This window comes from Natator depressus, chromosome 5 (assembly GCF_965152275.1).
Source record: "Natator depressus isolate rNatDep1 chromosome 5, rNatDep2.hap1, whole genome shotgun sequence".
NCBI classification, from domain to species: Eukaryota; Metazoa; Chordata; order Testudines; family Cheloniidae; genus Natator; species Natator depressus.
In genome coordinates, this window is record NC_134238.1 from 127,068,922 (window position 1) to 127,083,537 (window position 14,616).

The following is a 14,616-nucleotide window of genomic DNA, read 5'->3' on the forward strand; positions in this document are numbered from 1 at the left end:
TCTAATTACTGTGTTCTGTTCTGCCACGATTTTAGTGTCTTAAAGGACTACCAAAGTTAGTACCAGTGCTATATGCCTTGCCAAATTTTTAATCCCATACTTGAGATGTTTTTTTTTTTATAGCTCTTGTGGCTCATGCGATTATTTTAGCAAAGAGGGAGGAGGGAAGTAATCAAGTTTTGAAGTCACTTGTTTCCATGTGCTGAAAAAAATTCTACAATTTCAGTTAATATTTGGAAGTTGTGATTCCTTCTTCCAGTAAACCATAAGACCATTAGGTGGCTGCAGCCATAGGTACTTTCTAATTCCATGTTTGAAAAGCTAACTTTTTTTTTTTTTTTTTTTTGGTTAGGCCTACAGGAGTTAGTGGAAATATTTATTTATTTATTTATTTATTTATTTATTTATTTATTTATTACCACTTAACTACATTAGATACACATTGCTCCTCTAGAAACATTGACATGATCTGAAGTTTTCAGTGTGGATTATTCCATTATTACAAGGCCTTGATCGCTCAATAGACAAGTTAGTATTGAACTGAATGTTTACATAGCTTTTCTTTTAAAATGAGAAGAACCTAGAATGAATGTTAAACTCAAAATGGGCTGTCAAACTGAGTAGAAAGTTTAAAAACTTGTATCAAGAGTGAATGGGAAGGGAGGGGTTGGGCTCCTCGAATGAAAACCAGTAGAAGGACAAAAGAGTTAATATTGGAGACAGTATTCCCTACTGAACAGTAGGGAAGGAGATAGAGGTGAAAGGCAGGGGAGTACAGGAGGAAAATTAGTCAAAAGGTTAAACTGTTTCTTTTTCTTAAAAAAAAAAAAAAAAAAAAAAAAAAAAAAAAATATGCCCCTCAGTGGCTTGACAGCCCTGTCTTGTTTTGTTTTTTTTTATATATACATTCTTGTCTGTTTTGGGGTCTCTTCAGCTGAAAGGGGGGGAACCGGGGCTGAAAGGGGTGAAACTGGGTACCTACAGTTAGGTTCCTGGCTTCAAGCTGATTTACATGGCAAATATGATTTTCAAAATTGGTGAGCATCCTGCAGTTCTCACTTAACTTCTATGGAACTTGAATGTGTGGTGTCAAATGAAGCAATTTAATTTTCCTTTACTCCTAGTAGAATAGGAAGATGTGATTTTTCTAAAATGTTTTGCTTTCATCTACAAGGTTGATGATAATGTTACCAGGCATTTGGACAGTGTCTTAAAAAGAGAAGACTGGGATATACTAATACTTCATTACCTAGGATTGGACCATATTGGTCATCTGACTGGACCAAACAGCCCTTTGGTGGGACCAAAGCTTTATGAAATGGATAACATCCTCAAGAAGATTCACACTTCACTCCTCTCAAAGGTGAAACACTTACTTCTGGACAGAAATCTAACAGTGATAGACTAACACTGCTGTAATATTCTTGGAAGACTAAGGTGACAGTTATTTCAGTATACTTAAAATGGGAGTGTCTTACTCCCCAGGAAGTATGTAATGCTGTAGCAATAGTTCCTGTTCTTAAAGATTTTACTTTCACAACTTTTATTAACAGATGTTCTTGAGTATATTGGCCAAGACTTTGAAAAGCAGGTGCCTAAAGGCATATTTAGGAGCCTAAATATAACCCGCTTTTCAAAAGTGGTGGTGAGCACCCAGGAGCTGCTATCAAAGTCACAGAAAGAAAAGACTGTCAAAATTCTGCAGGATCAGGTCCTATTTTAAAATGTTCAAGCTATTACAATACTATACAAGCACAATCAATCTAATGTGATAAGGAGTATTAACCTAATAATTTTAATTTGGGTGCCATGTATTTCCATTCTGCTATGCTAGCAATTGTGCATATGTTTCAGATCAATGTTAACACACAAGAACACTCAGTTAAAGTTCAGCTATGACTAACACAAAGCTACAGAAATGAGGAAATGAAGTTAAAGCATCTAACAGTACTCCACTGAAAGCTGCTACTTTGGAACTAGAACCATCATGTACTAGTACTCTTGGGGTTATTCTGCGCCAAAAAGTTCTGCATATTTTATTTGTCAAAATAACACTATAATCATGCTAGTTTCACTCATTTTGGTAATTTATTTCAAAATACCTGTCAGCAAGTATGTCTGAACCAATTGTGACAGGGCAAGGCCAGATGGCTATAGAAAAGTAGTGGGAGATAGATATATTAGCTCCAGGCTAAACAAATCCCTGGTACCAGTATAAGTGAAATGGCAGCTGCTCCAGGTCAATTAAGACACCTGGGGCCAATTAAGAACTTTCCAGAAGGCAGGGAGAATGCTAGGTTGATTGGGACACCTGAAGCCAATCAGGAGCTGGCTGAAACTAGTTAAAAGCCTCCCAGTTAGTCAGGTGGGTGTGCATGTCAGGAGCTGTGGGAGGAAGTTGCGCTGTTGGAGAGACTGAGTAGTACACACCATATCAGGCACAAGGAAGGAGGCCCTGAGGTAAGGGTGAAGTGGAGCTTGAGGAAGTGAGGGCTGCTGTGGGGGAAGTAGCCCAGGGTATTGTACATATCATGATTCTAAAAGGTCAGCTACCATAGCTGATACTATTAGGGTCCCTGGGCTGGAGCTCGGAATAGAGGGTGATTCTGGCCCCCCCCCCACGTTTCCCCCCGATTTAATCACTGAGACTGGGAGACAACAGAGACTGTGCAAGGAAGGATAACTTCTCCTCACCTCCCTTGCTGGCTTATGATGAAAATGGCTTAGTAGACTGTGACCCTTGTCTCTAGAGAGAAAAGGGTTACGTGGAGGGTAGCGAAATCCGCCAGGAAACACAGGACCCACGGAGGCAAGGACAGAGCTTTGTCACACAATATAGACAACAAAAAAGATTCAGGAAATGTTTTTTGACAAATAGATTCCTTATTAGGCATCTTAATACAGAATTTTGAGTAATAATTCATTTAATCTACAATACAAAAACGTGTTTCCTGCACCCTTCGGAAGCAGTGCAAAGGCTTGGGGGAGTCAGGTGTAAAGGAAGAGCTGAGGGAGAGGAAAGTAATTGCTGGGAAGGAGCCTGGGAGTGAACTTGGAGGGTTGTTGGGTGTGGATGGAACAGTTTGGGGTTTTTTGGGGGGAGGGAAGGGATTGTTCTAGAGTTGTGGAGCCGCCTCCATGCAGACCCTAGCTGACTCCTAGCCTCTCCCATTCAGTCAGGCACATCTGCCCTTGTCCCCAGGTGTCCCTGCATCTCCACTCCCCATTCAGCCGGGCATAGCTGCCCCTGTCCCCTTGTGGTTCTGCATCCTCACACCCATTCAGCCCCGGCTCAATGTTAGCCCCTCACTAGCTCCTGTGCTCCTGCCCCAGTCTGTCCTCCCCACTAGCCCATCTGTGTGACACCCTCCCACTTCCCCCAGCAGCCTCGTCTGCCCTACTCTGTCCAACCACCCCATATGCTGTGCCTCCTCACCTGCCTCCACAGGCAGGGCGCTGTGAGGAAGGCAGCCTCCCTCTCCGCGGCTGCTCTGGCCTGTGAGCCAGCTGCCCTCTCTTCTGATGTCACATCAGTCCCTGGTAGGCAAAAGGTGTGACTACAGCATGATCCCTCTTGCAGCTTCCCTTTGCCTGCCTGTCAGAATCAATTATTCTGCAGGGGGAGGGGAAAATCTGTGGGGAACATTAATTCTGCGCCTGTGTAGTGGCACAGAATTCCCGCAGTGGTACGTTACTATAGACATACTGCAACCTCAACTCTGTCCCAGCAGGAATGCCAGTTTCCCAGCACTTCAACATCAGCACCACCATAAATAGCTCTGCCTTCATCACCTCTATCCTTTCTGCACAGTTCTGTGGAATCACACTCCTTAATATATGTTGTGGGAGGGGAAGGTGGGTGCTGGAAAACTGTTACCCTTACTGGGGCAGAGTTATAGTGGTGTATTCTCTGTGGTGAAGTTTGTTTCTAGGTGGAGGAACCGAGAGTATATACGGTTGAATGACTTGACTTCATTTCCTTGCTCTTATGCTTTTGTTGATATGTGTAATGAAATTTGAACTGACAGTTTATGTATTTCCAGTCTTAAGATTGAGAGGATCTCTAGCCAAAACAGTGTCTACTTTCAAGAAGCCCAGGATTTTTGTGGAAGCGTCCATCAAAGTTATATAGTTGGCTCAGGAGCTGCACTAAAATAAAAGGGGCACTTTCACAAAGAATCCCTTCATCATGAAAGTAGCTGTTGCTTTGAAGATTTTCTTCTATAGCACAGCACAGATGCTCATGGACTAGAAAAACAATTCCCCTCCACCCTGTAAGGCCCCAGTTTTAGGCAGAGGGCACAGCTGGAAGCACGTGGCAAAAGCCAATATTATACTGCAATCCTAACGTTCAAAAGTGCAGCTGAATTTTTTCTGAAAACGAAAGTTGTGTGTTCTACTTAGGTGTGGGGTGTTTTTGGTTGACTATAAGGCTAATAGTTTCAGAAAGGCTCTCCACCATAGCAGCGCCTCCGTTCATGAAGAATAGGACCGACTCCTGAGCTAGCTGGTTACTCTGAAAGATCCTAGTATTTCAGTGGTTCTGAACTCTGGTCCACCGCTTGTTCAGGGAAAGCCCCTGGCACGCCAAGCCGGTTTGTTTACCTGCTGCGTCCGCAGGTTCGGCTGATCGCGGCTCCCACTGGCCGCGGTTTGCCGCTCCAGGCCAATGGGGGCTGCGGGAAGGACGGCCAGCACGTTCCTTGGCCCGTGCCACTTTCTGCAGCCCCCATTGGCCTGGAGTGGCGAACCGCGGCCAGTGAGAGCCACGATCGACCAAACCTGCGGGCGCGGCAGGTAAACAAACCGGCCTGGCGTGCCAGTGGCTTTCCCTGCATGAGTGATGGACCAGAGTTGAGAACCACTGTCGTATTTGTTTTGTCTCGGATCCTTTTCTCTTTTGAAACCATTCATTTGGCTCAAGAGCTCACACTTGATTTGGCTGACCAGTTTAATGAAATCCAGAATCTTCAGCATGGTAGCTGTTGTTTTCAGGAAGATCATTATTTCCATGAAACTGTGAGTTTATTCAGGAATGAAGTTGCTGAACCTGAAGTATGGTTTCATGAAGAACATAGCTTCTCAATGCAGTAGTTATTTCTGTGTTAAAAGTTTTTAATGCTCACAAATGCCCCTGAACTAGTAACATGCAGTTTGTGCACTGTTTTAGCCTTCAACTTTGGATGCAGGAAAAGTTACAGAGAGCATAAAATAAAGTAGTGTTACACTCTCTTTAATTGTTATAAAGATTTCCGCATACAGCGTCAAATAGAAGTAGCTGTTGTAAATAAAGTTTTATGTTAACACTTAAGGATTCAGTTATAAGTTTTTTGTAAATAATAGTATAACCCTAGAAAGACTCCCAAACTACTTATGTGCAGCTTGGCAGTTTCATGTTTGTAGTTTAAGCTAGAAGGACCCCCAAAATCCTGAGACTCAAAACAGACTTCTTAAGATTAATTTTGATTGGTTAGAATTCGCGCAAATTGATTTTTTTCTAAAGTTCATCAAAACTTAAGCTTGGTTTAGTTTTTGGTATGAAGATATCTGCCCCACGTTTTCATCAGAGATTGAACCCCTGTTTTCAAGATAGAATGCAACCTTCCATATGGTGTTGGAATGGCTTGGCATAATTCATTAATAGATAATCAATAGAGTTGTTAATACGCAAATATAAATATAAAAGCTTTAGGACATTTAAAAAAAATATAAAACTTATAAAACTACTTACTCAAACAGAGCAAGTATTGTATTTATCATTGGAGACTACAAATATACCATGACTGATTTTTTACATTAAGGAAAAAATAACTTTTCTGCAGTTTTTATTTTAATTTATTAACTCAACTCATTGGATGGGTTTCACTTAAACTCCCTATGGTTCTCCCCTCCCACAACAAAAATAAACTTTTGGCATGAGATAAACCATATCGGATATCTCCCCTGAATACATCTGAGTCATGAGTGAATGGAAAGAGGATAGTGGAATATAAATACCTTCTAAAAGTTCATTAGACTTCATCTTGATTTTAGGTTTTTGTCCTAATATACGATACAGGATTAATATTGAGGGTTACTTGTTCTGCTAGTTCAGTCTGTGTCTCCTTTGACTCTATTTAGATCCTGAGTTGTGGTTTGTGTTTTTTTTTTTTTTTTTTTTGAGATCCTGTTTCTTACCAGGAGATACAGACTAGATTATATAATCTTTAATTCCTTTATGAACTCTTAAATCCTGATGGGGTGCTCTTGATTTTTCTAGCAACATTGTCAAGGGGCTGACTAGATCTTGATCAGTTTTTCTCTTTTGAAAAAAAATCATTAAAATTTTTTAACTCTGCTATCCTTGCTAGGTACTGAAAGATCTGCTTGCCTTAAAACTTCAAAATTAAGGAGAGGAGTGGAAGCAGTGTCAAAATCCAGTATCCTGGCAGTGTAGTTGTACTGCAGTCAGCAGTTGCTGAGTGCATCTCTGCTAATCTGCTCTGGAAGCAGAGCCATTTTAAAAACAAATTATTAGAGGAAATATTTTTATTAAAATGGAAAAATAATATTCTTCTGAAGCTTGTGCATGTCTGATGTTACTGAAGCCTTTTTTTCTGAGAGTTGCAGGAAAGAGAGTCGTCTTTGCCCAACTTACTTATCGTGTGTGGTGATCATGGGATGTCCGAAACAGGCAGTCATGGAGGTTCCTCAGAGGAAGAAGTTCACACACCTCTGCTATTTATCAGCTCTGCTTTTGAAAAGAGAAATGGTAAGTGTCACAGATCCTAGTGAGTGCCTCTTCCTGGCCACCCACTAGGACTGCTGTGAGTAGGGTCAGCATATGTCGGGGTTTTCCCAAGTAGACCTACCTCTTCTTTTGGTCCACTGATCTCTGTCCAGGCAGATTTTTGAAATGTGAACAAGTGTCCATGATTTCTCCTTGCTCATCCTTTTTCCAACATTGATTCTGGTAGAACTGCAATTCCTGGTGTGCCCTAATAGCAGCGTGCGTGTTTACTGGTTTGCCACCCTTACTTCCACAATGCTGCTGGTGGCAGCGCTGCCTTCAGAGCTGGGCGACTGGAAATTGGCAGCTGCTGGCTGGGTGCTCAGTTTCCCCAGCCCCAGTTCACCCTCAGAGTCCCTTTATAGACTCCTGCTGGGGTCGCCTGCTTCTTTTGTTGTGCCTTTTTGTAATTTTCCACAGCTCTCAACCCCCTTTCCTTTCGACAAGGGGAAGAAGTGTCTTCCATCTAGAACAAACCCATTGTCGCAAGATGCTTTACTCTGAATAGACAATTGCTGAGTGCAGATCACTCACCACTATCTCTGGCCTGGTGGAGACATGACACAATCATGCTAATTCATGGTGGATCCACATACATGTAAGCTTTCCATGACAGGGTAACTTCATGATACAATTTCATAAAATATCCACAATTCAGAAGTGGTACAGACAGAACCCCCACTTTGTCACAGTAAGGATTGAAGAATTTCAGTTCTTATCGTATTAAAAAAACCTGTTCAGAACTGCAGAATTGTAGGAGATTTTTAAACAGTCTTTTAGAATATGCTTTCATCTCTAGTTTAGTTCATAATGGCTCTAAACTTTCAGGTTCAAAGTGCTGTTATACATTGGTGTAGATCAGGGGTAGGCAACCTATGGCATGCGAGCCAGAGGCGGCACACGAGCTGATTTTCAGTGGCACTCACACTGCCTGGGTCCTGGCCACTGGTCCGGGGGGGCTCTGCATTTTAATTTAATTTTAAATGAAGTTTCTTAAACATTTTAAAAATCTTATTTACTTTACATACAACAATAGTTTAGTTATATATTATAGACTTATAGAAAGAGACCTTCTAAAAAGGTTAAAATGTATTACTGGCATGCAAAACCCTTAAATTAAAGTTAATAAATGAAGACTTGGCACGCCACTTCTGAAAGGTTGCCGACCCCGGTGTAGATTGTTAAGTTACATAAGACACTTCCTCTTTACAGACAGTTTTTTAACAAGGTTTTGCATTAGTAGAGAAATAAACTGTGACACATTGGCCATGTGTGTTTACTATCCTTTGTGTGCACTGATGTCCTGCTAAAATGGGACCTCTGTGTTCTGGCCTCTTAAACTATCTGTTTTCCATGTGGCCATCACTTTAGGACTGGCTAACTTCCTAAAGGATTCAGGAGTCTATTAAAGGGGTCTTTTCTGAAGAGGTAGGCTGATTATTGGGCACTAGGATGCAAGATTGGAACTGAATTAATGCTTGAAGTGAGTTCTGCCTAGCCTTGCCTTTCTCTGAGAAGAATTTCTTTCTGTCCTTCCCTTGTGCCCCAGATCAGGCTTGACAAAGCCCTGGCTGGGATGATTTAACTGGGAATTGGTCCTGCTTCGAGCAGGGGGTTGGACTAGATGACCTTCTGGGGTCCCTTCCAACCCTGATATTCTATGATCAGTGATGGGGGAGTAAATGTCAATTTCCGGTGCTGAGTGGGAGGACTAAAGACTGGAGTGGTGGTGTTAGGGAGAGAAGTGGAGCTTTTCTGTGGAGGGGCAAGAGGTTGAAATATTGACGATGTGGATGCCTGTCTCCAATCCCTGAATGCAGAATGCTGAGCAGGAGAGTAGTCCTTCTATTGGTCAACTTTCTAATTGTACAGCATTAAAGATTTTTCTGATTGACACCACATTCCATTGTGAAAAGTGCATTTGTCCATAATAAGAGGAAAAGGGAGGGAATATCACAGTGACTTGTTTGTGTTTTATAAAGGTATTTATTCTATGGCTTGCATAACTTTTAATTACATTCAAACACTTTGTCCAAATAATCAATTAAATTAAGTTACAGTGAGATAAATTTGCCCTTCCGTATCACTCTGTCCCCTGCTCCCTGGCCTCCCCCAACCCATTTGCTATGACATCTGACTTTTCTTGCTTTTAAATCTTGCCGTCAGATACTTGGCTTAGTCCTCTTGCTGGAGGTTACTTCAGCACAGCTGAGGCACTTCCAAATATCATTCATCTGCAGAGCTGGTGTCCAGCTGATGCACTCAATGCTGTCAAGCAAGGGCAGTTGGGTTGCTTTCAGATATTGAAATAACCGAATCAAGAGCTGATTGTTGCTCCCAGTTGAATTTTATCAATGTCAACTGCATGACACCTTGAAGAATCTTGTGAAATTATGGCATTTTGTCCCTTGATATTTGTGTAACTAATAGTGAGCCTTGCAACTCATATGTAGCTTTCCCTTGCTATCCGTTCTATTTCTAGTTGGAATTTTAGTCACTCTATCTAAATGGTCTTACTCTTGCAAATGGGCAAATAATTCAGGCTATGTTTAATTTGGTAGATTTTGTTTATGCAAATTGGGTAATCCTACGGGCAGTTATATTTGAATTAGTGTGCTGATCAAGAATTACTTGTGTAACCTATTAAGGAGATTCAAATTCCTATTGCTACTAAATAAGTTTGATATAATCTACATATCAACCAGTTGTTATCAATCAAGTTTACCAGTGGGTAACTTCTTGTCTTTAATGACATTCTGAAAGTTGCTGAGACTAGCATGCAAGGATTACATGCACAGAAGACTTAAGGATTGTAGGTGGCATTTTGAATGAGCATGAGAATAAATAGGAACCATCTGTGACATTCTGTTTAGGACTCCCAGAACTGTAAGCCACTGTTATCCCTCTGTCTCAGCAAATGAGAGCTTTGTTGCTGCTAAACTATGCATCAGGCCCCTGACCAGCAGCCTGTCTGCCTTGCCAGCAAACTCCTCAAGGCTCTGCCAGTTTAAATCTTGCCTTACAGGTATCAATCTGTGAACATGAGTTCCGCAGAGATGTCTCCCTGCAGTGTCCATTCTCTCTCGCTGGACACTCACAGAAATTGTTTCCTGCCTCCAGACACACAAGTCAGTTAGGTTTGCTGAAGACTCTCACTTAGTTCAATATAACAGCACTGAGATGGCTTGTAGTAAAACTAAGAAAAAGTTTATTAATGAGGAACAGAGGCCGTGTTTACACTTCCACTTATGTCAGCAAAACCTATGTCGCTCGGGTGGTGCTATTCTCACACCCCTGAGTGACATAAGTTTTGCCAGCATAAGTGCTCGTATGAACAGCATTATGTTGGTTGGAGATGCTCTCCTGCCTACATAGCTACCACCTCTCATTTAGGTGGTGGTATTATGTCGACCGGAGAGCTCTGTCCTCTTGGCATAGTGCAGCTACACGAGCGATCTTACATTGGCACAACTGTATTGGTACAGCTGTGCTGCTGTAAACTTCCTAGTGTAGACATGACCAGAGATTTAAGTGATTCTAAGCAAGAATAAAAGACAGTTATGGTTACAAACAAAACATGTTTTCAGTCACTAAAACTTAATTTTAGCAAGTTACAATCTTTACATAAGCAGGTTTCTCACTTAGATCAAGTTTCCAGCAGCTCCTGCCTTTAAGGCCAAGAGAATCGCATGTTCATATGCTCAGAGGGTTCTGTTCCCTATGTCTCCTAAGTCACAGATAACTCCAGTGGCTTTTTGCTCCCTTGTATTTTCCAAAGTCCATTGTCTTTGCCTTAAGAGTCAGGGTGACCTGCTGGTAGGGTGACCAGATGTCCTGATTTTTGGGTCTTTTTCTTATATAGGCTCCTATTACCCTCCACCCCCTGTCCCGATTTTTTCACACTTGCTGTCTGGTCACCCTACTTGCTGGGAAGTGGGGTTCAGACTCTGGGGTCCCAAGTGTGCTAACTAAGGAGTTCACATCCTCATAATAATTTGCTCCTCTTCTGGGTTTGATTACTTTGTTTATCTTCTATGTAATTTTCCTTTCATTGTTCTCTGCCTGTAAACCCTCTGGTCAAAGTCCCTCTGTCTAGGGCGGGCTGGGTTTATGCACTGCTTTCCAAACATGTTTTAAGAACCTGTTTCCAGTGCATGCCCATAAGTCTTTGTATGCAACCTACAATGATTTCCAGGACCGGTGTTTCACTGGTTTACATATGATACCTTACACGGCACCCTTTAGATACATATTATGGCAACAGTGTGTTGGGGACACTGAGTGTGTCAGGATGCATCCGATGAAGTGAGCTGTAACTCACGAAAGCTTATGCTCAAATAAATTCTTTAGTCTCTAAGGTGCCACAAGTCCTCCTTTTCTTTTTGCGGATACAGACTAACACGGCTGCTGCTCTGAAACCTGTCATTATATAGTACGGGGATTGTCATACACTTTCATAATGTGGACCACAACTTAGTTCAAAGATGTTTTCATGGACTACCCTGTTGTATTCATAATTACATACATGCTTGTTAAAACTACAGTAATTACTAATGTGGAAGAGTAATGTTACGTAAGAATTTAATAACGCGTTTGCTGTCCTATTGTGTTGCAGCAGCTGGAAAGGAAGAGGAGCTAGACTATGTGATCAACCCGTGGTGGTTTTTTTTTTTTTTTTTTTTTTTTTTAAACAGACCCTGGTTTGGGAACATATCTGATCTAGTACATGTGAACAAATTTGCAGACTACCCAAGCTTGCAGCTCCACCTTCCAAATTGGAATAATTTTGTAATGTAAATATTCTCCTCCTTATTCTAGGCCCTTTAAAACAGCCAGAACTTGTGCAACAGACGGATTTAGCTGCTACGTTGGCAATAGGTCTTGGCCTGCCAATTTCAAGAAACAGTGTTGGGAATATTATACTTTCTGTTATCGAAGGGAAAACAATGAGAGAACAACTAAGGTTCTTGCATTTAAATGGGTTCCAGCTTAGCAGACTCCTTCAGGAGAACATGCCTACATATGAAAAAGGTAAGTCAATTAAAGTTCTTTTTCTGATATCCAGCAGTATCCTGTTTCTTCTCTGTCAGCAGGAGACACTTAAACTTCAATTTGAGGTTTTTAGGAACAAGAACACAACACACCAGTACAAACCGATAGGACAGTCAAGGTGAGTTCTGAGAACAGTATGTGCTAAATTAAGTGTATTAGTGTTTGTATGCTGTTTTAAATTAAGGTTCATAGATATGGGGGCAAGCTGCTAACCAAAAGGGCAAGAGACATGATCAAATAAAGTAGGCATCACAAGTAAAGTCAGATGTGACTGAAGTCTGATATGTAAATCCATGAATGAGGCACTCTGTGCCAGGGGCTACTGACTTCCATGTAACTCAAGAAATAATATCAAACTAAACTTCTTTAGTGTTATGGTAGGACATGTTTCTCTATGGAGAAACATTAAAGAAATTAGTAGCTGAGAATTTATAGAGGCCTCATTCATCACTGTAAAAGCCAGCATAGAAAACTGTTGCTTGCTATACCAGCACCTAGGGTATTTAGGAAGAGACTATATTCTCCTAGCAGAGGGGAGAAAACTTAAGCTGTCAAGGAAATTTAGATATCTTCTCTGCCCCCCAACAAAATCTTCAATTATCCCCAGTAAATAGCTGGTGATATGCAACAGTATTACCTCCTGAATGGGATTCTCAATGTGCTTGCAAAAATTCCTCCAGAGGCAATGCAAAATTAAGTGTCATTCGTGGATCACATCCAAATGGGTCTTTGTGGGCAGGCAAGTACAAATGTGCTGAAAGCCAGTCCAGTTTTCACTCTCAGCCAATCATGTGTACTTACTATGGAAACAATCCTGAAGGGAGGAGCGCATACCTAGAGGGTGAATTCCACAAGTACTTATCTCTTCAGCTTACTTGGATAGCTCTATCAGTTGCATGTTTGGAAAAAGACAACATAGACATGCCCATGTGGGATCAGACCAGTGGTTCATAGTCTAGTATCCTGTCTGACAGTAGCCAGTAAAGGTGCAAGAAACCATGTAATGAGCAGTTATGCATAACATTCCCTTTGGGCAAGTTTCCTCCTACCTCCTGTTAGAGGCTGGCTTCCAAGCTGAAGCACAAGTATCTATTCCTCCCAAACCTGAGAGTAACCAGAGGTCAAAGCTTCTCTGTGGCGATGGATATTATGCCTCAGGCAGAGAAAGATGTAATGTGTTTCAGGACAGTTCATACAAAGGATATAGAAAAGAATTCAGGTCTTCCTCCTAGTTCTCCACTGCTCCAGAAGGCATTTCTGTGACACCTCCAGGAAAGACTAGATTTTTTTATAGTAGGGACCCCATTTCATTAGGGCCTGGACCACCTACAATTAACCTGGGCTATCCACAATTAACAGCCTGTATCTTTGTACAGTGCTCTTTGTTGTACAGCAATGGGTCCTACAACTAAGCACCATAACAAAGTGGGGAGCTGCCCTTGCTATTCTTAGAGCTTGGGAAACCTTTATGCCCAAGGTAAGTTCTTCTTTCCATAATTCCTGGAAAATAGTTATCCCATTTTGTTTCAATCCTTAGCACGCCTTTAGAAGAGGGTGGCATAAACGGGCATTCTTAGAGCAATAAAAATCTCAAGCATATGAAATGACCACACCAATTGTTCCTTGTTCATCTCATTCCGACCAAAATGCCAGGCCTTAAGGCCTCAAAGTTGCACCAGGCAAGATGTTAAAATCTTGCACCAATTTACATGCTAAGTATCTGGGATACCATTCATGGAGGTTTTCAAGATACCTGACAGTGTGGGAGACAAGTCTGAGGCGCATCAGAGGAAGTCTTGCAATTTAGGCTTCTGTTCCTCTATACAAGCATCCTTTGGTAGGAAAAGGTATGAATGTATTGGATCTCAAATACTTTCTTAAATTACAAGGATTTGCTTTTTTGGGGCAACTTTTATTTCTGTTGATAATTCTACCATAATAACAAAGTCTGCTTTATTCTTTATCCCTATATCTGTGAATCACTGCTCACTACTACACACTTGTGATGAATGAGAAGAGAAGCTGTGCAGCAGAATGAGAAATTTCTTACCTGCAAATTTCTTTCTTAGCAGAGTCTCTTCTCATTCAGCCCACTATGGTAGTCTCGTAAATGACTGGAATACAAAATAATTTTTTTCTCTAAAGAGAGACTTGAAGGCAATTATATGTTTAGGTTAGTTAATGTAATTTCAAGTTGTCTGAATGCTAATAGGTTGCTGGAGGGCTTCTACAGGTTTTAAAAAATCCTTCTAGTGCCCTGAGTTGAACATCAGGGCTTAGATCATGAGAACTTAAGAATGGCCCTACTGGGTCAGACCAAGGGTCCATCTAGCCCAGTATCCTGTCTTCTGATGGTGATCAGTGCCAGGTCCCCCAGAGGGAATGAACAGAACAGGTAATCATCAAGTGATCCATCCCCTGTCGCTCATTCCCAGCTTCTGGCAACTGGAGCCTTGAGTACCAGTTGGATTACCTCTGAATTCTACAGAGGAGATGCATTACTCATTTGTGATGAAGGAGAAGCTGCTAACCAAAAATTAGCAGGGATAAGAAACTTCTCATTCAAGGAGGAGATTGGTTGTGAGTTGAAGCTTGCAAACACTGTGTTTTGGCCAGTTAAAAACTATGTTGCCTTGAGTAGTTTCAGATGATGGATATAAATATAAAGTAACAAATTTTGCTAAAAGTAGTTTAAACTTTTCTTGTCCCTTGAGTCTAAAAGCAGTAGTATCTTTTGAAGGGGAAAATGATCAAGGAGTAACTGAGGCTAAGGTAGTCAACTGAAAAAAATCTGT

General features: G+C 41.4%; 1 protein-coding gene across 4 annotated transcripts in view; it reads left to right on the top strand.

Annotated features, from left to right (window-relative positions):
• PIGG (phosphatidylinositol glycan anchor biosynthesis class G (EMM blood group)) overlaps positions 1–14,616 on the top strand; it is a 166,713-nt gene that overhangs the window by 20,242 nt on the left and 131,855 nt on the right. For all 4 annotated transcript variants that reach the window (XM_074953613.1, XM_074953614.1, XM_074953616.1 and 1 more), the window contains exons 4-6: positions 1,175–1,363; positions 6,610–6,751; positions 11,588–11,800. In XM_074953613.1, the coding sequence (XP_074809714.1) occupies positions 1,175–1,363; positions 6,610–6,751; positions 11,588–11,800 (544 nt within the window). The remainder of the gene's footprint in view (positions 1–1,174; positions 1,364–6,609; positions 6,752–11,587; positions 11,801–14,616) is intronic.